Below are 26,530 nucleotides of genomic sequence, written 5' to 3' on the forward strand. Positions count from 1 at the left end.
TCCATTGTTTCTTTTTACAGTCAATTTTGACCTCTGTTGCATAGTGATCTGACAGGGTGCTTCTAATGATCCTTACCTTTGTGATTTTATGCAGGTTAGATTTATATCCTAAGGCATGGTCTATTTTGGAGAAGGTTCCATGTGGACTTGAGAAAAATGTGTATTCTTCTTTCTGGAGGTGGAGGGCCCTATATAAGTCTATTAGCCCTAGTTCTTCTAATTTTTCATTTAGGGCTCTTATTTCTTTGTTAGTTTTCTGTCTGGTGGATCTGTCCAGTGGTGATAGTGGAGTATTAAGATCTCCTACTACTATCACATTTCCTTTCATGTGTTTCTCCAGTTTTACAAGCAGTTGCGGTACAAATTGTGCTGGCTCTGCATTATGTGCGTAGATAATAACCAGTGTTAGCACTACTTGGTCTAGTGTTCCCCTGATCAGTAAGTAGTACCCTCTTCATCTCTGATAACTTTCTTGAGGTTGAATGCAATTTGGTCTGATATAAGAATGGACGTCCCTGCTTCTTTTTTTATTTTCATTGGCCTAGATAATTGATTTCCATCCTTTTATTCTAAGTCTGTGTCTATCTTGTACTCGTAGGTGTGTTTCTTGTAGGCAGCAAAAATCTGGTTTATGGTTTCTAATCCAGTTCTCTATTATGTGTCTTTTAATTGAAGAGTTTAGTCCATTAACATTTCAGGAGATTATTGACAGAGAGGGCTGTTGTGCAGTTGTGTTGTTTAGGGTGGTTGTTACAATCAGGGGTTTGGATTGTATATTTCGTCTCTGAGTAGGTCATTTAGGGTCAGTTTTGTTTGTACAAATAGTGCGTGTTCATTTTTGTTTGAGAATGATTTTAGTCTTCCCTCCCATATGAAAGAGAGTTTTGCTGGATAGTGGACTCTAGGTTGAAAATTTCTTTCATTCAGTTGTTTAAATATGTCATTCCACTGTCTTCTTGCTTGAAGTATTTCATATGGGAGATCTGGTTTGATTCTAAGGTTCCTTCCTTTGTATGCGAGGAATTTTTTCTCCTTAGTGCTTTAAGTAGGTCGCCTTTCTCTTTGTTTCTTACCATTTGAATTACTATGTGTCTTGGAGTTGTTTTGTTAGGGTCTATTTTGTTGGAGGCTCTTTTCACCTCCTGGATTTGCTCAGATGCGTCTCTCCAGAAGGTGGAAAAATTTTCCGCTATTATCTCCCTGAGTAATTGTTCTTCCCCTTTTCCTGTTTCCTTCCTTTCTGGTATACCTACAATTCTTAGATGGTTTCTTTTGTCTTTGTTCATTTAATACTGGACTTTTACTTTCAATGCTTTACCTTCTATTTCTGTGTTGCTTCTTTGTTGTCTTTCGTTTGCAATTTATCTTTGAGTTGTTCTATGTGATTCTCGAGCTGTGCACTTCTGTGCTTCTGGCTTTCTACAGTTTTATGAATTTCTTTTAATTCTGTTTGTATGGAGTCTTTCATATCTTGTAGGAATTCTTGTTTAAATTGGTTCATTTGTTCATCTATTGATTTATTATAATCTCTGGCCAGTGTGTCTTTCATTTCTTCTAGCATGGCTTGGAATTCTATTTTCATGGCTGCTTTTAGGTCTTCCTCTCTTGGGTCTGCATTTTGGTGGACTTGGAAACTTGTTCTGATTTCTCTCCATCTCCCCTGTTGTTAATGTTTTCCTTGGTTTACCCGTCTTTCTTTGCATTTATTGGCTTGGCTTAAAGTGCAGTGCCTTCAGGTTTCAGCTAGCTTTTACCACCTGTGAAGTGAGGCTGGGTCCCTTCTGGGGTGTGGCTCTACGTGAGTATGTTGGGTGATGTCACTGAGTTTTGGACCTTCCCTTGTCCTCTAGTCAAGTCTGGTCAATCGCCACTCCCTTCCTGCCAGACAGTGTAGGTTCACTCTCTGGCCTGTCCCGGGAGCTCAAGGTTCCCTTGAATGGCCACCTTCTACCCGCTCCAGTCCGCAACCTTCTGCACTCACTCTGGCCTGTCCTGGGAGCTCAAGGTTCCCTTGAATGACCGCCTTCCACCCACTCCAGTTGGCCACCTCCTGCATTCACTCTGGCCTTTTCGGGAGCTCAAGCTTCCCTTGAATGGCCACCTTCCACCATCTCCAGTCGGCAACCTCCTGCACTCACTCTGGCCTGTCCCAGGAGCTCTGGTTACATGCACTTTAAAAAAAGTTTTAAAATGATATTACACTTGCATTTAAGTCTCTGCATCTGAGATACTTTGTTCACAATCTTAATTTTATTTGGCATAATTTTTCATGCCATACATATCCATGTGCAAGAATTTGCAAAATAAAATATGGGAATATTTATCTAATGAAATAAAGTTAGATATGGTCAAGATATTATTTTCATATAATGTAACTTAAAACTAAAACTATAAACATAAGCTAATAAATATTGGTTGAAGAAAAGCTGAGTTATATTTGGTGGTATCCAGGATTTACTGTTGATTCCGTGCTTAGAGGTCACTCAGAGCACATTTGTTATATTAAAAACCAGGTAACAAATTGGGGTTGGCCACATGCACCTTATATCCAAGTACTAATTCTCTGGTCTGTAATAAATATTTAAAAGGAGAGAGTTAAAAATTACTTTTCTAGGGGCCGGCGAGGTGGCACTAGGGGTAAGGTGTCTGCCTTGCAAGCGCTAGCCAAGGACAGATCGTGGTTTGATCCCCCGGCATCCCACATAGTCCCCCCATGCCAGGGGCAATTTCTGAGTGCTTAACCAGGAGTAACCCCTGAGCATCAAATGGGTGTGGCCCGAAAAAACAAAAAAAAATTACTTTTCTAAAAAGGAAATAAAATACTATTTGCCTTTGTACTTTGTAATGTGAGAAATGATATAAATACGTACTTTGTCTTTGTAATGTGAGGAATTATATAAAATATGATTCTAAACTCTCTATAGCGAGTAAACAGTACAAAATGCCCTGTTCTTCACTTTTCTATGTTCTCTAAGGAATGTAATGTCATGACATCCATAGAATACATAGGAATCACAAGGCCTCTTTGTCAGTATTTCTGTATTATCAGAAACAATTTTTTTTGTAGATGTCGCCTTAACTATTGCTTTTGAAATTCATTTTAAGAAATTTTAATAGACACAGGAAGATAGCTCAAAGATTAAAGCACATGTCTGGTTGTAGAGACCCTGTCACACTGGTAGTCCCCAGTGTCACTCAAGTAGCACCACATTGCCATACCTTTAAAAGAAAAGTGAATTGTCCAGACAAAATACTTTATGTGGGTTTTACATAATTTTTCTATATTTAGAAAATATAGGCTTTCTTTCTTCACTTAAATGTGACATTCTAAAAGTACTTTATGTATTAAGTTATACACAATTTTAAATGATATTTATTTCTTAGCTGTGTCATTTTATATAAACTACTTAAACTATGTAAAAGGAGTCTAATTTATCTAATCTACCTCATGGAGGCTCTCTATAAATTTATATACTATATGTGCAATACAAATTTCTCAACTAAGAATTTCTATATATAATATTAATAAGATAGGCAGTAATGACTAGCCACAATATAAATTCATTGGTAATGTGTATGTGTGTATCTAAGTGTCTACATGCCTGTGGTTTTTATAACGAATGTTCACTTATGAATACACATTCATGCTATCATTTCATTCTCTGGGAGCAATTGTACTGTGCTTTGAGAATGACCTCATGATATAATGAAAACAATTTAGTGCTGGAAGACACAAAAATGCCTTTATGGCAAAACCTTTTCCTGAACTCAAAGACAGAATGATAGAGTGACTTCAAGCAAGTGTTCTGGCATCAGATTGACCCAAGTTTAAATTCAAGTTTCACCACTTACACAAGCTTTGTATTCTGAGCTTTATAATTTAGACTCTCAGATGATCCTCATTTCCCTGTCTGAGATATGCTAATTATATCATTACTTTGCCAAGAGTGTTTTTCTGAGTAAATCTTAGAGATAATGCATGAGATGTTCATAATATAGTGCCTGTCTCAGTAAGCACTCAATAAATATTAATTTATATTGAGTCATAATCTTTTATGAAAAGAAAATAAAAGGGTGAAAGGAAAACTATAAAAATTGAAAAGTTATTATGAATGACTCAATTTTTGGCACAGTTTCTCTCACAATAACTCCATTCCACAAAAAATTAAGATACTTGAAACAAATCCTGGGTGATAAAGATTATTTAGTTAAAATTTAGTGTATCTGGTGAAATACTATTTAGGTGAAAACATTTTATGTTACTGCAATAAAAGCTTCTGTAACTATAGTGGTAGTACTCTAGTAATAATATTGAGTAATATAGAAAGCATTTATGATAGTAGTAGCAATAATAAGCAGTATTGTGTATCTCATACTTTTGAAGTTAGGCTGATTATAATTTCTGCTTTTTAAAAAATAAAGATTTAGTATTAGTTTTTATGAGGAAAAAGATATTTATTACTATGCTCTAAGGCAGGGGTCCTCAAACTTTTTAAACAGGGGGCCAGTTCACTGTCCCTCAGACCATTTGGAGGGTCTGACTATAGTAAAAACAAAACTTATGAACGAATTCTTATGCACTCTGCATATATCTTATTTTGCAATAAAGAAACAAAACAGATACAAATACAATATATGGCCCGCAGGCCATAGTTTGAGGACCACTGCAAGCTGTATACTGTATTACCTTAAAATTCATATGTTGACATCATAAACTATAGATAAAATGGTAGTTAATATGTTGTTTTGTTGAGAGGTGTTTGGATTCTTTCTCATGAATATACTTAGTGGTCTTCTAAATGTGATCCCATTTAGTTCCAATTCCCTTTGGCCAAGTAGGATATAAGAAGAATTATGCAACAATATAAGGCCATAATTACCACATTATCACACTGAGCGCAGATATCTAGCTTCCAGAACTGGAGGTTAGGTACTTGCATTGCACTGAATTCAGTTGATCTTAGTTTGTTCCCTGATAACCAATATGGTCCCCCAAGTATCTGTGTTTGCTGAAACACAGTCATAAATTGACCCTAATGACTAACAAATATGATTCCCAAACATTAACACATAGACATAAACAACAACAAAGACACAATAAATGACTGTTGTTTATAAACTATCTAGTCTGTGGTAATTTGTTAAAAATGCCAATATATATATATATATATATATATATATATATTAATGCCAGAATATATTTAAGACAAATTTAAAACTAACTAAATACTTCTGGGATTTATTTATATTGATCATTTTGTAATTAATATTTATATGCTACTTCTATAATTTTCATGGAAATATAAAACATATTCACATAATTATATTACTTCACAAGGTTTGAAAAGGTTGAAAATAGTTCTATACAAGAACTTGAAAATTTTATAAATGATAAATATTTCTTACACTTAATATAGATTTGTTGTTATTTACAGAGTAAAAGTATGAGATTTGCAAAGTATAGCAAATGTTTTTTGAATGCACAAGAAAGTGACTCAATTCAATTTTTATTGAACAGTTATTCATATCATAGGTTATTGAGCATTTGTGGAACAAAAGGCATTTTAAAATAAATCAATTCACCACATGGTTTGAAAGTGAATGTTGTGATCTAGATTCATTACTCCCTTAAGAATAGTTTTATAGTTCTTATAATAGACTCAAATGGGCTTATTTAATTTATGATTAAATATATTTCACATTGATGATAAAGAAAGCAAAAGAATGTAATATTTGTTAAACTAAGACCAAAAGTGTGTTAATTTAAAATGTAAGTTTAACATTTTAAAAAAGAAATCACTTATTAATTATATTATACAACAAAATACATGATCATAATACATGAGAGATCATATAAAATTAAATGTATATACCTCATGACTAGGGACTTGGAATCCCACAGAAATTTCTTTTTATTAAAAAATAAATCCATTGTGTTCAGTGAAAATGTCTCAGTTGTAAAGTGCACTGCTCACAGATTAAATTTAATTTCAATCTGCACCTAACATTTTTATTGAAATATGTCCTTTTTATATAATGTTTTAGCTTAATAAAATTAGTGCATATTTTTTTAAATAATTTTTTTTTTGGTTTTTGGGTCACATCTGGCAGCTCTCAGGGATTACTTCTGGCTCTATGCTCAGAAATCGCCCCTGGCAGGCACAGGGGACCATATGGGATGCCGGGATTCAAACCACCGTCCTTCTGCATGAAAGGCAAACGCCTTACCTCCATGCTATCTCTCCGGCCCCAAAATTAGTGCATATTATAAGGAAAGATAGAAACTATTTAAATTATATTTCATTGTAGTTTTTAATACAATTTTAGAATCACAGGAGAGTAAAAACAGTGCAGTATCTAAAAATACTGAGTTTACAATCAATGTCTAAGATACTGTTTTAATAACTTTGGAAAAATATATCTGAATTTGAATACATTGAATTTTGTCCAGATGTGATAATAACTCTGGTTTTAGCTTTTATATAAATGAATAAAATAAAAGAACTTAGTGGCAAAATTTTAACACATTCTGAAGCCAAAATATTAGAATTAAAATTAAAAGTGAGAAGTCAGGTTTAAATTAAAAATATTACTAAAGCTAATCACTTGGTGGAAAATGAAATTAGTTTAATTTGGACATTATTTTAGATATCTATTTATTTTAAGTATCTTTTTAATTTTATCAACTAGTCTATGAATACAAACTTCACACATGATAGATGAAATCTCCAGTTCCATGTCATCATTTAGTTTTCAGATATGAGATAGTACAATAGTTTGGTCATTATATACAATGACTTTACACTGATTATACATTGTAAGCAAAAATTAGCAACTGAGCCTAAACTTGAAACTGATATTTGCATATTAGAGGATTAAAAATGAATTTTATTAAAAGGAATTGGCATTCACTCATGGTGAAGTGTTAAATACTAAGGTACATTCTTTCTAAGGTAAAGGATAAGTTGCTCCATCTCTTTTTTTCTAAACAAATAAAGAGATGAGACACAACTGGACCTAGTAGCTCCTCTAAAATAATTTGGATTTCAAAAGTACCTATTCTTTATTTGAATATGTAGGTCTGACTCATTTACAGAGTGATCCTCAAACTACAGACTTAAAGTCCAGGCAAGAAAAAGCAATGCAAAAGGCTTAGAATACTATGCAAACTGCTCTGTCAATTGAATTATTGACTGTTGCATATCTAATATTGCTTCAAATGTCATTGGTGAAAGCTTTTAGAGTTTTTATATGAGTTCCTGAGTTTAATCAGACCTTTGTGTTTTGCAGCAAAGTCTTGTCATTTTCTGTAGCTCACTTTTCCTTTAAAAACTAGCCTGGCCTCTCAACTTGGTAACAGGTGGAGTGCTCAACCATATACATCTGTACTTCCAATCAAAGTGGGCACATAGTCATGATGATATATCAGATAGATGTAAATTGGTGTTTTGGATTCCACCTACCTGTAATATCTAGCATGCACAACAGCATGCCATCACAACATGGAAATGATTTTTTTATGCTGAGGCCCAATGAGGCTTTGAAGACACAAGTAAATTATGAAAAGACCAACTGTGCATGGTCCCTACTCCTCCCACACTAATTCATTCACCAGACCATACTGATGGCCTTGTGTGAAAAAAAAACTTGAGTGATGATTAGCTCATTTTCATAATATTTGCTGGATTTACTATGATTCCCACAATATGGAACAGCTGACTTGACAGAGTGGACATATGACTTTAGACGACATAGTTAAAATACCACTTTGATAGAAATAACTTGCAGAGTTGGCACAAGATTTTCTACAAGTCTGCCTTAAACATAAGGTGTTGAATTTTCTCTTAACGAGAATCTATGAGTCTTTGGAAGAAAAGCGTGAAAACAGGCATGAAAATAGTTGCTGTTATATTTTCTGGATCAACTACTTAGCAGAAATTTTATATTTTGCTTTCACAGCCTTTTGGCTCTGAGGTCTTAGTCTTAAAGAGAGAATAATTCTGTCATAACGATTCTATTGGATCAAAGACTATGATGTGACCTTGTCACTTTGTATTTCTATGCTTCTGAGATGAATTGAGAAAACTGTGTTTGTATTGCAACACCACCACTATTCTGATGGAACTTGATAGAGAATAGCAATGTTGACCCCTTCAGTAGAAAAGGTATAGAATCCAGGGGTCAACACAATTGGGAAAACTTCTGTCATATTAATCCTTAGATACCAAGAGGTAAAATTTGTAATATTTGTTTGTTGGGGCTTTGAGGGACATGACTGACTCTTCTCAGGACTTAGTTCGAGCTTTTTGCTTAGGGATCACTTCTGGTGGATGTTGGGGAAACGTGTGGTGATAGAGATCAAACACACCTAGACTACATGCAAAGAAGTGCCTTACTTGTGCTATTACATCTTTGATCCAACGTTCTCTTAAGTATTGTCTGAGCCATCAAATACTTATGAAGATCCAGAAGACTTGCTTCAACTTTACAATTTTTCATCTATCCCTTTTTTGTATATTCAAAGTAACCATCACAAGGAGCTGCAGATAAAGGTTTAATTTACTTCTCATGGCAGCACAAAGTGAAAGAATAATTTCCACACAATTTAAGATGTTAAGTGGGCAGATAGCCATGGTTACATAGTTAAATTAGATCAAAGAGATTGGATTTATTTAAATAGCTCTACGAATAAATGTGGCCACGAGAGTTTTTTATTTAAAGCAAGCAAAAAATATGTCCTTGGGATGGAAATTAACAAGTTAGGAAACAGCGGAAATAGTAAATATCATAAATAAGGACTATAAAGCAGTGAGAAAAAATCCTGGAGTAAAAATTTGTATTAGAGAAAATAAAATAAACAATTATAAATTAGCTCAGTCTCCTGATATAATTTGTGGGGAGATAGTTTGGAATGCATTTGAAGTTATTAACTTATGAATACTAAAAGACATTTTCTAAATGTTACTGTTACTTTATCAAAACTGTTATTTTATGTTATTTATCTAAAATGTTTGTCTAAAACTCTAACTGTTATTTTATTTATAATACATTTATGAGAAGTTTTTTTTATTTTTAGACCACACACAGCAGTGCTCAGCAGTTACTCCGGGCTCTCTGCTAAAAAATTACACCTGTCAATCCTTGAAGGGAACATCTGTGATGCCAGGGATCAAACCCCTCTTGGCTACATGAAAGAATCAAGGCAAGCACCCTATCCACTTTATTATTGCTCCGGCTCTTAAAGACTAAATTTTCCATGTTAATTGGAGGTAAGAAATTTATTAAGAGAATTGATGAGATTAAACTGAATCCTAGAATAATGGCTATGGGCTATGGGAAAGAAGACAAAAGTATAAAAGTACAAGAAGTATTTGTCAATTGCAAGTTGCCTGCCATTTCCATACATAAATAGATTCTCTGTGTTTCCATATTGAAAGTGATGAGAGAAATGATATGGGCTAAATAAAATAATAAAATGTAATTCAGATCACATGAATGTATATATAATTAAAACACAACCAAAATTTACAATAATAAAGTTTTACTTCAGGACCAGAGAAGGCTCAATGGATTGAATAAATTCTGTGCATGAGTTTGATCCCAGGTACCTCAAAATCTTGCAAGTAATTCCAGGAGTAACTTGAACACCATACAGTATGAGCCCAAAACAACAGTAAAAGTTTCACACTAACTTCAAACATACCATTATAACATTATAGACACATTAAAACTTTGTTCTCTCTGGAATACTGTGTGATCTCCAGTATTCCTGCAGTTTTGAACTCATGCCTGAGAATTCCTTTAAGAAAGATAAATAATGTGTAACAAACTGATACAGTAGGAAGTTTGCTTGCATTCAGTCAACTGGGTTCAATCCACAAGACCTATATAATTTTTGAGTTTTGACATAATGATCCCTGATCACAGAGCCAGGAAAAATTCTGAGTACTACTGGGTATGGCTCCCAAAATATAAAAGATAATAAAATAATATGAAAACAAGATTATTGTAGCATATTAGTAAAGTACTCACTGAAAAATTCTGTGCTACTTCAAGGCATCAAGTCAGACCAAGCAGTGGTATGAATTTTGATCTTATGATTCTATATACATTTATTATATCTATGTCTATATCTATATTTTTTTCTATATCTATACCGACATGACCTTCTAGAGCAATGCTGGGAGTGTCACTGGAGGCTCTGAGTATCACCAGCTGTGGCCATGGAGACCCCAGGACCAATGCACAACAAAGCTCCAGAATGACATCCCCAGGTTCTTATACAGAACTGCCATTTTACCAGGAAAAAAATTGCTGGTGTGGACTGTTTTGAGAAATTCTTGAGATATCTCCCTCTTTCCCAAAGTAGCAAAAGCAAAGCAGTCACAAGATCTCTAATATAATTTTTTAAATCCTGTATATGCCAGAAATATGTGCACTGAACTGAATTTTAACTCAATCTGAAGGCAACCATGTTACTAGAAAACCCTGAGCAACTAAAAGCTAACTGCACCATGTTTTGTATATATTGTACCACAATCTCAAAAAAATTAGAAACCACGGTTAAAACACATTTCTTATACAATACAAAGTAAACTATTTTGATGAATGTTTAGTAAATGCCAAAGAAGATATAGAATTTTTTCAATATATAGGGAAACTATCATTTAAAATACATGTACAGCAATAAAACAAAGATGGTCAAAATTACGCATCCACTATATGAATTAAAATTAGTAAAATAGTAAAAATCATATAAAAACACCAAGATATAGGGGCAGAAGCAGTGGCTCAAGTGCATAGTATGTATTAGCCTAGGATGGACCACAGTTTGATCCCATGGTATTCCATATGGTCCCCCTTGCCAGGAGCGATTTCTGAGCTCATAGCCAGTAGTAACCCCTGAGTTTCACCAGGTGTGCTGGCCCAAACAAATCAAACAGAAAAAAACACCAAGTTATTATAATTATATACAATTTTTCTTCAAATTCAGCTAGTTTAAAGATATAAGCTTGGACTTTTTGATGGTAATTTTGACACATAAACTTTATACATAATGTTTGAAATATATCATTACTTTTTCTTCAAAATGCTATATTTAAAGTTAAAATATACTATATTTTCAGTGGCTTGACAAAATTAATGCTTGGATTTTATATTCATTACTAAAATTATAATAAAATCATTTTTTAGAGTTTAAATAAAAGTTAAAAATTTAAGTAATTCAAACATGTAAGAATTTAAGCAAATGACACAAAGTAAAATAAAGGCTTTATGAATATAAGAAATTGATAATACATTGACATTATTAAAATTATTATTTTAATTGTATTAAATAAATTATTGTCATAATTTAAATCAGGGACTAAATTGATAACTTTTCATAATGATAGATTAAGGCTATTAAAATAGATGTTAAATTAAATATAGCCAGAAATGTGGCTCATCCCTATGGTACTTGTTTCTCATTTATAAGCTGCAAAAATTTAATTGAGAAATATTTAAAATATAAAGTGTGCTAGATGAATCTATCATGAATCTTGATGGTCTTCGTGACCTTTTTAGGGGACCAGACTGCAATTAAGTAAACTGAAGGGTTTTTTATAGTCCATGTAACCACATCTCTTTGTATCCTAGCCGACTCATTTGAAGGTTTGGCAATTTAAGATAGTCATACGAATAAACAGCAAAACATGAAATTGGACTGTTACTAATATATTTTAACTATATACACATGAAATTAGGATAAACAAGTTAAAAAATCAACAACTTGTAACCATATCAGAAAAATAACAAAACTAAGCCATCTAGAAAATAAAGCATTTATTTTGAGTCTGATTTATTTTAAAATATAAAATAAGAATTTTAAATTTTTAAATCATATCTAAATTCACATATAGTCATTGGATAGAAAGGAGACAATCAAAATACTTACTTGTGATGCTATTTCTCGAGACTGACAGACACAAAGGGATGGAGAAAGAAACACATAAAATACCATTTAAACAACTAGACTATGTACAAGACAGTCATCAAGGACAAACTATGACAGATGAATAACACATACAAACTAATAATGTGTTCAATTTTTGTCCTAGAAATTTTATATGAAAGTAGGCAAAAATAAGGTATCATTTTAAAATTTTACCAGTAAATTTTTCTTGTTAGGCAAGCTTTCTTTTTGGTAAAACTGCCATGCTAGTTTTGGCAGAAAGTGAAAAGCAAACAGACAAACAAACAAACAGGAGGACTAATAAAACACACAGGAACTTAAGAAACTCTGTTTCAAAAAAGCTATTAACCATGATTAATAAGTTGCAATCATCTGTATTGCTTTTAATAACTGTATTACTGTAATATCTGTATAATACTTTGAACAAGATAGTTTAATAAATATTATGTATTAAGCCTATGTATTATTTTGTTAATTTGGTAGAAATATTCAACAAAATTCACATTAGCTGTTGGATCTCAAAATAAACCCATCAAGAAAGCAATCATACCTTAATAATTCAGGTGTAACAAAGATCATGATTTTTTCTTAGTTCTAAGGAATATTATATTCACTTTTCAAGGGTTAAATAAAATTTATAATTGTCTTTGGTATAACCCAAATATAATTTTTTATCTAGGGTTTTCATGGTTGTTGTAATATTTAAAATGTATAACAGGCATTTTATCATAATTCCTTTTGAAACTGTCTCAGGATTCTTTTTTTTTTTTTTTGGTTTTGGTTTTTGGGCCACACCCAGCGGCGCTCAGGGGTTACTCCTGGCTATCTGCTCAGAAATAGCTCCTGGCAGGCACGGGGGACCATATGGGACACCGGGATTCTAACCAACCACCTTTGGTCCTGGATCGGCTGCTTGCAAGGCAAACGCCGCTGTGCTATCTCTCCGGACCATGTCTCAGGATTCTTAAAAAATGACCATGAACCAAATATTATTAAAGTAATATAACAAAATGATTTGTTTCAAAACTCTAAATCCTTATTAAAATAATTTAGTAGGATTCTATATTGATACCTTTCAAGTTATTAAAAATCATTGCAATATGCACATTTTTAAATCCACAGTATTTGCTAACTATAGTAATTAATCTCAGAGTAACATAATGCTAAATTTGTTGTCTATATTATAAAGATGTTGATATTCCAGTACACTATAAAATATATTTTATTATCTAGTTCAATTTTCAACATATTTAGTTGAAGCAAATGTGATTTTTTTAGTTTCTCTACCACAAATTCTAGAAAATATATTCGTTAATTTGCAATTATTCATGTTTGAAAAGATAAATTATATAGAAGGGTAGATTCATTTCTGGTAATATTTTATAGTATGAATTTTTCCTATGGAAATTATGGAATATTTACATTCAGAGGAAAACATAATCATTGTAAGTAATCTGACCATTCACGTAAGTTTTAGTCACCAAAGAAATTTTAGCAAAGAGGTTTATTCACAATGTGGATAAAAAGTTGTGAACAGAGTCAGTGATTTCTATCTCTCACAGAACATGGGAAACCACTAAGGAAAGGCTATAATTATGTGGTATCACCCTCTCCAATTAATGTTTTATTTCTATTTAATAAAAAAGAAACAGTCTAGATATTTTATGTTCATTTATCTCTATTGCATTCTTGTACAGAAAAATAACATTTAATTTTAAAACTTTTTAAAAAGACTGGATTTAGCACATGAAAGTATCAAGTGAATAATTTATAGGTAAATTAGTCTAAATAATTATTTTATGGCTATTAATCTATTATTTCTTAATTTGTATAAATATAAATACACAACTTATGAAGACTTATGTCAATATGGTATGTTGAGAAAAACAAAAACTCCTGCGACGACTATTATTTCCCTAGTGGTATGAAATTACTTTTTTCTTAGCTGTGTATGTTGTTCTTTATGTAGATTCTTGTTATTTCTTTTTCTTTTCTTTTCTTTATTTTTTTTTTTGTTTTTTGTGCCACACCTGGTGATACTTAGGAGTTACTCCTGGCTATGCACTCAGAAATCACTCCTGGCTTGGGGGACCATATGGGGTGCCTGGGGGTCGAACGAGACCTGTCCTAGATCAGCTGCATGCAAGGCAAACCTCCTACCACTGTGCCACCACTCCAGCCCCATGCTTGTTATTTATTATCTGACTTTTAGTTTTTGTTGTTTACTGACTACTTACTCTTATCAAAGAGTGATTATTCCCCCCATCTATTATACTAACAAATTCTCCACATATCCAAATAGGTGGTTTAGGAAAAAATCTGGGAAATTTTAGAATTAAGAAAAACTTGTACATTAGATAAGCTGGGGATATAGGTGTCATTTAATTCCTATATAGTACCATATTCATTGTACAATCCCTATAACCCCAATGTTTTTTTTCCTTCATATAGGGTAAAGTTGGAGATATAGAAGCATTTTACTAAATTAACGTTTGTGTTAAAAATTTGAACAAAATGCAATGTTAGATGTTCCATTCTGACAATAAAATATTCGATTATCCTTTCTCTACTTACACTAACAGCAGCATAAAACAAAGCTCCTAATAATACACAGTGACTGCCTTAGAGAGGACTTAACCCAAGGCAGATTTAACTATGTTCAATATCCAATATAAAAGACTATAATATTAGGTTTTCTGAAAATCTTTGTAAGTTCAATGAAGATCACCCTTGTTTTTTCATTGTAGCCAAAATCATAGTATCTGGTCAAACTGTGTCACATAGTTAAAAAGTCTTAATTTCTTCCATAGTCCCTCCAGACCAGACTGGGTTCTGCTATTTGTGGTGGAAACCATAGGAACTCTAGCCAGGCTGGAAGTAACAGAGAAAGCAAGAATCTCTCTTCTCCTGAAGCTACAGCGAAATCACCACCAACTAGCTCAGAATAATAGAGCTATTTCCTACTGTCTTCATTACTATTGATTTAAATGTTAAACTAAAATTTTTAACAATAAAAATCTGCTTCTCTCCTTTTATTTGTATAAATGGCTTCACTTGATTTCATCTCAAATTAGTTTGATTAGACAGACACCTAAAATACACATAAATGGCAAAGTTGTCCTCATTTTGTAGATTTGAGGAAAAAGGCAAGTGGCTTACCAAAATTTTGAATCTCTACCAATATCTGAAGAAAAGAATTTCAAGAATATAAATTATATTTATAATCTGTAATAAATAATGCATATTATAGTCATAGGGCAGGAGATTTATTTTCACATTTTATAATTTAAGTGGTGGCTTTTTTAAAAAATAAATTAAGGATGCAGAATCTATTTAGAACCAAATAATGTAACAAAAAACCAATGTGATTTTCTCCCTTATGAAAAGTAATTCTGTTTCATGCTAAAACTTCTTGCTTGCTTTACTGTTTTCTTCTGGGAAGGTCTGCCTTTGCAAATGGGGTTATTTATGGCTTTCAGAGTTGCTTTTCATTCAGAGTTTTAGAACTGTGAATTTCAATGCTAACTATCTTGTTTTTAACCTCTCTTTTTTTAATTTTTATTGTGGTAAAAGTGAATTACAAATCTTTCACAGTAATATTGAAGGCACATAGTGACAGTGAATAAAGGGCAATCCCATCACCAGTGTTGTCTTCCCTCCAGCCCTGTTCCCAGTATGCATCCCATATCTCCCTCCTTTAGCCCTGTAATGCTAGTGAAACTGTTTCCCACTTGTACATCTTGTTGTAGATTGGGTATCATTTCTGTTTTAGTGTTCGAGTCTGATCATTTTTTTATTTCCACCAAAAGATCATACGACTGTTTGGTCTTGGTACCACCCATTTTTCCTCCTCTAATCATGAGGTTTATCCTCACTGTCTTACTGTAAAGCTGAGGAGCATTGTAGAAGACTAATTTGTTTTGCCTGAGAATTTTTCTGATGGATCATAAAAGCACTTAGAAATAATTTACTTCTGTATAATCTTCCAGAAATGGAAAATTCTAGATCTACAAAGGGCAGAGACCAAAGCCTGTGCACAGACTCTAGGAAAATAGCTTAAACATCTATGTTTTATGAAATTTTGACTATTGTTTACTAAAACAAATATTATGGTTGTTGGCTTCAGGGAATTGCCATTAAGCATCAATAAGTTTTTTACTTATATAATTTTTTAAGGAATTAGTTTTTAACATGAGGATAGGCATTTCATCAGATTAAACATTAAATCAGAATATTTTGCTATTTCCAAACCTCAGATGTAGCAAGTTTCTGAGACTCAGTCCTGTAGATTCCAATGGGCACATCTCCAGTTGAGGAACACAACTTCTGATAAAGTCTGGCATATGTTCTGATCCATAAATCATCCTCAGTGATTTTCATCTGCAACACATAGAAATTTCAACACGTTAAATTTTAGAACTAAAAAGTACAGTCCTTATTCTTCACTTTCACTGTCTCACCTAATGGTGCTTTGGGATACTTCAAGCTTGACACTTGGGGTCATTCTGTGGTGGTGCTTAGATTATGTGGTGCAAGGGTCAGAACCCAGGCCTCCTTCATGCAAAGTATGCAGTCCAACACAGGGAGCTATTCCTGGGGCCCTCAAAGTAGAATTTCCTAAGTGCTTATTTATATATTAAAATTATATATTGCATCTCATTCTTATGCATCTTAGTCTCCCATACTTAAACAATTAACTAGTCAATTTGGAGTCGCATGAAGTGGTATTAGCTAAACAGCATCAGGAATAATCACTAAAACTGGCTGATCTACTTGGAAAAGGGGTGACTTTTGAATGTTAACAGTTTCACCAGGTAATTAAAGAACATGAATAGCCTATGCACAATATCTGAAAGTATGAAGCACTATGCAACACCTAAGAGTTTGCTCCAAATGAAGTTCTAGTAACAGCCATACTGAGAAAGAAATGGAGCAGAATCAGACTAGAACTAAGAGACAAGTGGTAAAATTATTTCTTCCCTTCTGCAACTCAAATGTTTGAAGTGTTAGTAAATCACTTCAGTAAATAAACTGGGACAAAGTATACATATTTCTTAACAAATAGGAACACACTGGAAAATTGATGTTTTGTGAGTAGTATGACTTTTAATGCTATAAGTCAGCAGTTCTAAATCATTATACTCCCCAAGGCATTGTACAGATTTAATGTGATCCCTCTAAAGATACCTGTGACATTCTTCAAAGAAGTGGATCAGGCACTTTTGAAATTCATTTGGAACAATAAACACCCTAGAATAGCTAAAGCAATCATTAGAAAAAGAATATGGGAGGAATTACTTTCCCCAACTTTAAACTTTACTACAAAGCAATAGTTAACAAAACAGCATGGTATTGGAATAAAGACAGGCCCTCAGATCAGTGGAATAGGCTTGAATACTCAGAGAATGTTCCCCAGACATACAATCACCTAATTTTTGATAAAGGAGCAAGAAATCCTAAATGGAGCAAAGAAAGCCTCTTCAACAAGTGATGTTGGCACAACTGGCTAGCCACTTGCAAAAAATTGAACTTAGACCCCCAGCTAACATCATGTACGAAGGTAAAATTCAAATGGATTAAAGACCTCGATATCATACCCAAAACCATAAGATATATAGAGCAACACGTAGGCAAAACATTCCAGGACATTGAGACTACAGGCATATTCAAGGAAAAAACTGCACTCTCCAAGCAAGTGAAAACAGAGATTAACAGATGGAAATATATTAAGCTGAGAAGCTTCTGCACCTCAAAGGAAATAGTGCCCAGGATACAAGAGCACCCACTGAGTGGGAGAAACTATTCACCCAATACCCATCAGATAAAGGGCTAATCTCCAAAATATACAAGACACTGACAGAACTTTACAAGAATAAAACATCTAATCCCATAAAAAATGGGGAGAAGTAATGGACAGACACTTTGACAAAGAAAAAATACAAATGGCCAAAAGACACATGAAAAAATGCTGCACATCACTAATCATCAGGGAGATGCAAATCAAAACAACGATGAGATACCACCTCACACCGCAGAGATTGGCACACATCACAAAGAATGAGAACAAGCAGTGTTGGCGAGGATGTGGAGAGAAAAGAACTCTTATTCACTGCTGGTGGGAATGCTGCCTAGTTCAACCTTTATGGAAAGTGATATGGAGATTCCTCCAAAAACTGGAAATCAAGCTCCCATATGATCCAGCTATACCACTCCTAGGAATATACCCTAGGAACACAAAAATACAATACAAAAATCCCTTCCTTACACCTATATTCATTGCAGCACTATTTACCATAGCAAGACTCTGGAAACAACCAAGATGCCCTTCAACAGATGAATAGCTAAAGAAACTGTGGTACATATACACAATGGAATATTATGCAGCTGTCAGGAAAATGAAGTCATGAAATTTTCCTATACATGGATGTACATGGAGTCTCTTATGCTGAGTGAAATAAGTCAGAGAGAGAGAAAAACACAGAATGGTCTCACTCATCTATGTGTTTTAAGAAAAGTGAAAGACATTCTTGCAATAATAATTTTCAGACACAAAAGAGAAAAGAGCTGGAAGTTCCAGCTCACCTCATGAAGCTCACACAAACAGGGATGAGTTTAGATAGAGAAATAACTACATTCTGAACTGTCCTAATAATGAGAATGTATGAGGGAAATGGAAAGCCTGTCTAGAGTACAGGGTAGGGGTTGGATGGGGAGGAGGGAGATTTGGGACATTGGTGATGGGAATGTTGCACTGGTGATGGGTGGTGTTCTTTACATGACTGAAACCCAAACACAATCATATATGTAATCAAGGTGTTTAAATAAAATAAAATATATAAAAAAATAAAAAAACAAGGTACTATTTTTGAGCATATATTAAAAATGCATGTGTCAGAGTCAATTCCTAAAAGCTCATTAACTATTGAATAATTTTAGATTTTCTATCACACAATATTACACTCCAGGGGCTGGAACAATAAGTAGTATAGTGGGCAGTGCACTTACCTTGCAAGCAGCTGACCATGGTTTAATCTCCAGCACCATATATGGCCTCCTGAGACCTGCCTGGAGTGGTTGGTCCCTGAGCATAGAGTCAGGTACAAGCCCAGAGAACTGCTAATTTGTGGTTCACAAAACAAAAAGAAAAATGTTACCAAACCAAACCAAACAAACAATTCCACTCTATTACTTACGGAACAAAGAAACCCAGATCCAGGTGTTGTATCCAATCCCAGCAGAAGTCTGGTAATAGATATCATATAATCCTTCACAAATGACTGCAACATAAAAAAATATCTATTTATTATGTGTATGGGATAAGAACAACATATAGATATCAGACTATTTTATGACTTCTAAAAGGTTACTTTTCATAAAATAGTAATATGACCGTAAAAAATAAAATAAAAACTGATTTTCCCAGTTTCTAATACACCAAAGATTCAAGCTGTTCATAAGGAAATAGGAATATAATTATAGTCTAGAATATATACTCAGATAAAATTTTATGGATTCTATTAGACATGATAAAACACTTTGAGATTTTGTATTGTCAAGCATGAGCAAAACACAATAGAAAATATATTTAAAAATAAATTTTATAATGAAACATTTCAACACATTTTACTTTTTGTTTTGGGATTCCTGCAACATAGTTTAGGACTCAGCAGTCAAACCTAGTACGTTGGCAGGGAAATGTGCTGGAGATCATACCAAGGCCTCCCACAGAGTTCTTTAGTTCTTTGAGCTAACTCCTGGGCAATAGGAGTTAACAAATTTTCTATTTAGTATATTGTAAGAATGTTTGTTATGCCATAGTAAAAATTTGGAGTGTTCTAAATTGTAAATATTTAACCCCATAATTGGACTTGATAAAGTGCAACAGCTGAATCCAGGAAAAACTATATAGAGAATTGTAGTTTTGAAAGCTGTTCTAGTTTAAAATTATTGTGGTAGCTATGGACAAATTCCTGTATCTCTATTACAAAAAACATAGAACAGAAATAGAGAAAAAAATATATTGCTTTACACTTTAAAAATATTGTTTTTTGACCTACCTGGTAGTTCTCAGGGATTATTCCTAGCTATGTATTCCAGATAACTCTTGGGGAGCTCAAGGGACCAAAGAAAGAGTTGAAGATCAACACTGCTTGGCCACATCAAGGCTAATGCTCTATCCAATCTATTTTCTCTTTCCCTAATTATACACTACAGAACAGTTTCCTCATACTTTAGCTTATATATTATTCTTATGGAAATTTATTCAAACATATGGCATCTTTCTGTACTATAAACATAGGGAGTCTAAAATTCATTGGTACATAATGGTATCAAATGCTACTAATATAAACGTTTTCAGTTTAAACACTGCTCTTCAAACAAGACTCCACCTCCAGATCTTCTGAGGGATCAGCAGGTTCTATGTGGGTTCTGGTTTTGGGGGTAGAAACCTGCCTCATGAAGCATTCAGATAATGTGTCTGGGAACTTTGGAGCCAACAGCAGTGTTTATTCTCTTTTGCTTGTTTGTTCCTACACTCATCTGACATGAGCAGATGGTCCCTGACATTGCTAGAGGCAAACTCAGGGGCATAATTAGCCCAAAGGCCAGTAGGAATGCTTTAACTCTGTTTGAAGTAGCTTATTTAGTCAAGCATGATAGAAGAGGGTACATAAAATACATAATGTAAAAGAGGAAAAAAAGGCACCACAATATATTCAAATGCTTAAATTGAGATTAACATTCCCAATACTCTAAAGCTCTATGAGTAAGTACATTTTTGTTTTAAATGGAAATACTTAAAAACTGTGTAATGACTTGAATCTGAAAATATGAAATATTATTGTCAACCAGGTTCTGGCAGAGCTTGAAAGAAATATTTAAATGCATTTTATAAAATAAAATCTCCATTAAATTTTTAACTGATAAAATGGCAATGCCACTTAAATACACAAAAATATAAATGCTCATAGTTATAAATTTTTAAACTATTTTTTAAATTAGAGAAGAATTAGTAGATGCTAAATGTCCCTTGTTTATCACTTTACTAACCTTGATTTTTATATCATATTTTAAACCTAGAGCAAAAATCTATTTAGAGTGCTATCTTTTTATTTCCATTTAGTATGTTTTTTTTCTTAGCTTAGTTTTAAATCTTGTAATGTGCTTAGAAAAAAAATTTTATATATTACAATGTCACATAAGAATTAGATGACATTGGTTTCAAAAAATGCCTAAAATAATTCATGTTATTTTGTATAATTATTATTTTTATTATTCTAGATAATTATAGGGTTTTTACAAACATTTCATAGACACATTTTATTAAATATCTGAACTAAAAAAGTGAATTACTTGCAGAGTAATATTTATTTGAGTCTCACGAGAAATACTTGGTGTTTTATGCCACTAATAAAATCTTAATGCAGTAACAGTATGGGAGAGAGAAAATGGAATACAGCATACCTGATAGAGAAGCGTGTCCAACATGCTGATGCTAAAAACCCTCCCAGCAGCAAAAGGCAGTCGAAACATAAAGGCCAAGTTAGACCCTCGCTCTCGTTCTTTCTATTCAAAATTGGAAATAAAAACTGTGAGTGTCATAGATTTTATTTTTTTAATAGGGGTCACACCTGCAATGCTGAGGGACTACAGGGGCTACACCTAGAAGTGCTTGAGTGCTATGTGGTATCAGAAACTAAATTTAGGAACTAGCACATGCTAGACATGTCTCCCACTTGAACTTGAACTCTGAGTGATCAATGTTTTATGTCATATGTTAAGTCTGTCTTTCCAAAATAGGAAAAAATTAATGCTTATAATGTAGTTCTTAATTTGTGAACACAATTTTTTTAATTCTATACATGATGTATCTCTTTACTTTTCATGATCACATTTCTTTTCTTTTTTTTTCCTTTTCTTTTCTTTCCTTTTCTTTGGGGGGGGGGCACACCTGGCAGTGTCAGTGATTACTCTTGGCTCTGTGCTCAGAAATTTCTACTGGCTCTGGGGAACATATGGGGTGCCCGGGATGGAACCCGCGCTTGTCCTGGATAAGCCATATGGAAGGCAAACGCCCTACTGCTGTGCTACCACTCTAACTCCAATGTTTCTTGATCTATTAAAATACACAAAGTGGAAGGAAGTTTAACCTATTCATACAGAAATTTTGTTATTTCTTATACATATTTCTAAAAATAATTTGTGGTGACAGGATAAAAGATACAAAGACAATAAATCATTTAATCAAGTTGAAAAAAATAAATGCCACAAAATTTAATAAAGCAACTAGAAAAACCTTTTGATTATTCTCTGGAATAGTATCAGTAAATTTAAGGATTCTGTGCTTTCTATTGGCCTTTTAAGTTACACTAGCCACATTAGTTGCCACAAAAAAAAAAAAAAAGCATTGTATGCTATATGTTCTAATGAAAATGTACTACGGTGTATGAATTTCATTTTTTAAATAAAAAAAAAGAAAAAGAAAAAAAACTTACATTTTTATTACTTTTTCTTAATAGAAAGAAGTTTCTCAGGAATTTAGGTTAAATTTGCACTTAAGTGACAAAGAACTAATTTCCTAAATTGCCAGATTTTTTATATATTAAGAAAGACAGACAAAACTAAGAAAATAAAAACATTTGTCCTCACTTGCAAGACCCTGTTTTCTGTTAAGGCTATTAGCATGATCTCCAGGATGAGGAAAGCCCCTGAACCCATGTTAAGAATAAAATGAGTGACACTATTAGAAGAGAGTCTTGAAGATGAACCAAGAGTCTGACTTTACTGCTGCTGCTGCTGGGGATTAACTTTACCTCTTACTTCCCTGAAAAAGATGAGGCCTAGGCTCTACAGTAGTGTTTTTTAAGGAACCAAAGGACTAACTACCACATTGATGGTGTTTGATTGAGACTACTGAGGTGAAAGAAAAGCCTCATTTGATGATGGGAATGGGTTTCAAAAGTGCAGACAAAATGTATTTCAAGTTTATCTATTACATCACAGTATATATTCACATTTAGAAACAAGTGCCATGTTTATTTTCTATAAAATATATAAAATATTGGGCCAGAGAGATAGTATGTAGGTAAGGCATTTGCCTTCCATGCAGAAGGATGATGGTTCGAATCCTGGCATCCCATATGGTCCCCCGTGCCTGCCAGGGGGGATTTCTGAGTGCAGAGCCAGGAGTAACCCCTGAGCGCTGCCAGGTGTGACCCAAAAACAAACAAAAATGTATAAAATATTATCATATAAAAAACGGCCTATATGTATGTTTTATACTCCCAAAATACATTTAAGGTGGCTTAAAAAAGACTAAAATATGTTGCTTTTTTTTTTCTTTTCTTTTGGCAGGGGCACACGCAATTGTACTCAGAGATTGTATTTCTGATTCTGAGCCCATTGATCACTCATGGTATGTTTTAAAGACCTATAATGCAATAGATAAGGTCAGGGTTGGCTGTGTGCAAAGAAAGCACATTATCCTTGATGCTCTTTTTCAAGGCCCTTAAATTAGTTATTCTCATTGTAGATGTAAACAGGTTTTTCTGTGAGTTTGAGGGCAAATACAGTTCTTAAAGGTGATAAGCATGCTGGAGAAGCCAAATTCATAATCTCTTAAGCATCAGTGGACATAAATAGCTACACTAAAATAATGAAATTTCTAAAATCCAAGGTTGAATATCTGTGATATGGATGAGAAAAGAGCAGGATGGTAGGTGATGACAGCACATAGCTAGGTCCATCTTCTTTTCTAATGCTTTGTTAGCTGATTATCACTTAAGCCAGATCTTGTCCTTCAAGGATCTCAAGGATTATCATCCCTACAAATGCTTCTTCTTCTGGTTAACAGGGGACACCGAAAACAATGAAAAAATATCTATACGTTTGGGGCTGAGAGGTGGCACAGTAGTAGGGCATTTGCCTTGCACATGGCTGACCTAGGTCGGGCCACGGTTCAATCCCCGAGCATCCCATATGGTCTCCCAAGCCAGGAGTGACTTCTGAGTGCCTAGTCAGGAGTAACTCCTGAGCATCACTGGGTGTCCGAAATAACCCCACCCAAATAGAAATCTATGTTTTTGACTTCTCTCCTCTTGCCTTAGTTTGCTATTAAATTTTGTTCTTTTTCTTTGATGCTAATCTTAACTTCAGAAGAACTAATATGGGAATTTAATTGCACATATTTAGGCTCAGAGAGTAGTAGTGCTTATATTGTAGTTGTAGTTACGAGGTGTAGGAGGATCTTCTAAGATGGTATGTAGGTTTATGTAGGAAACTCAGTGGCAGAAACAGGAAACTAAAGAGCTCAGGAAATGTAGTAGTTGACATGAGATCAAACACTTCAAAAATAAGACTCATTTTAAGAAAAGCCAGGAATTAGTAATTGTAACAGAATTCAAAATCCAGTCATCTTTTCCATAAATAAACATCAATATTTTTGTTTTAAATATCTAACCTGAGATTTCTAATTAATAGGATGCTTTCACATCTTATCTAAACTCCAGCCATAAATGCTAACCTCTGTGTAAAGTTAATCTCATGCTTTTCTTAAATTAATACAACAGACAAATTAATTTGGAATAATTTGGAGGCTGAATGCTACACATAAAATGCATTGAGTTTAATGATGCTGCTTGCCAGTTGTATACAGTTTTCTCATCATTAAATTGCCTATATCCTGTCTCATGAGCTACATATGGAATTTTATTGTTATTTCCAACCCACTAATGATTGTGCTAAATATAAACAAAAAACAAAAAGGCTCTAAAATAAAAGGAGACATTTTAAAAATAACCACCGCTTGCTTTGTGCCTTCTTGGTTACCTGTTCCCTGTCTGCCTCTGCCCTGCAACCATGAAAAACCCTAGTGAAAAAATATCTCCATCTATGTCATCAAGGTAGGCAGTCTCTGCCCATGCAGTGGGGAGCCTGATTCCTGCCATGTGCTTTGTCAAAAGGAGACATTTTTAAAATGGCCTGTTGCTTGCTTTGTGCCTGCTTAGTTTCCTGTTCCATGCCTGCCTCCACAATGCAGCTATAAAAGCTCCCAGTGAAAAATGTCTCCATCCATATCATCAAGGTAGGTGGTCTCTGCCTATGAAGGGGGAAATCAGAGAGAAACAGCCACTCCACTTTGAGGCCACAAACATCTTCTAACGGTTATGAAACCAACCGTAACACATAGAAAAGACCACACTACAAGCGTGACAAAGGGGGAACAACACAGGCCAACACCATGCATAGAAAAGGAAGATGGCAGCTCTAATGACCCGAAAAGTGCCAACCACCTAGGTAGCTTCTCAAATGAGTTGAGAGAGGGGCCAGAGAGTTAGCACAGCAGTAGGGCATTTGCCTTGCACTCAGCCAATCCATGACAGATGGTGGTTTAAATTTCAGCATCCTACATTATATATGATGCCTGCCAGGAGTGATTTTTGAATAGAGAGCTAGGAGTAACCCCTGATCACCCCTGGATATGACCCAAAACAAACAAACAAACAAAGTTTAGTGGAAAAAAATCAAAGAAAGCATAGATCTAGCTTAACAGACCACAAAGAGAAATCAGAAAACACCAAACTGAAACTACAGGTCTAAAAAACTCAGTAGATGACATTAAAACCTCAATGAAAAGCCTCTTCAACAGAGTAACACAGCTGAGGACAGATTTAGTGAATTGGAAGATGAAATCCAAAACAACTCCATACAACAGAAGAGATTGGAAAAGAGATTAAAACAAGCAATCAGACAATGGAAATAATATTCAAAGAATGTGAACAGATGAAAATAGGAATCTTTGATATACTCAACAGAAAAAAATACTTAAGAATCATTGGAATTCCAGAGACCCCGGAAAGAAATCCCCAGCAAAATCAACAGTCAAGGACATTATTACAAAAAAACTCCCAGAGCTAAAGATTTAATACAGACTACCAAATCCTGCATGTGTGAAGAGTTCCAGCTAAAGAAACCCAAAGAAAAGCACCCAAGACAAATCATAGTCACAATGATGAAACCCACAGATAGGGATAGAATACTGAAAGAAGGAAAATAAAAAATGGAAATTACATTCAAAGGAGCATCTTTAAGATTTACAGCAGACCTGTCGCAAGAAATCCTCAAGGTCAGAAGTCAGTGGAAGGATATAGTGACAAAACTCAATTAAATGAGTGCTTCACCTAGAATACTGTACCCACTCAGACTTACTTTCAGGTTTTAAGGAAGTATACATAGCTTCATGAATAAACAACAGCTCAGAAACTTTACAGACTTGAAACCAGCCTTAAAAGAAAAAAAAAAGAAAGGTCTACTTTAAGACAAGACAGACCAACAGACACACCAAACTTCTACACAAAAATGACTTTAAATCCCATGACAATTATTTCTCTCAATGTCAATGGACTAAATGCACCAGTTAAGAGACACATGAGTGGCAAAATGGATCAAAATGCTGAATCCAACATTCTGCTGCCTACAAGAAACACATATAAGAGAACAAAGACTCAAAATCAGAGTTGGATAAAAAGCATCCAAGAAAACAGTTTTCTTTTAAAGAAGATAGAGTGGCCATATTAA

At 33.9% G+C, this 26,530-nt stretch overlaps 1 protein-coding gene across 1 annotated transcript in view; it reads right to left on the reverse strand.

Moving 5' to 3' along the window:
- Positions 1 to 26,530, reverse strand: part of KCNT2 (potassium sodium-activated channel subfamily T member 2) — a 359,575-nt gene that overhangs the window by 17,836 nt on the left and 315,209 nt on the right. The window contains 3 exon segments of the mRNA XM_049769750.1: positions 16,205 to 16,333; positions 19,147 to 19,230; positions 21,419 to 21,520. Of these exon segments, the coding sequence (XP_049625707.1) occupies positions 16,205 to 16,333; positions 19,147 to 19,230; positions 21,419 to 21,520 (315 nt within the window).

Source organism: Suncus etruscus, chromosome 3 (assembly GCF_024139225.1).
Source record: "Suncus etruscus isolate mSunEtr1 chromosome 3, mSunEtr1.pri.cur, whole genome shotgun sequence".
Lineage (NCBI taxonomy): Eukaryota > Metazoa > Chordata > Mammalia > Eulipotyphla > Soricidae > Suncus > Suncus etruscus.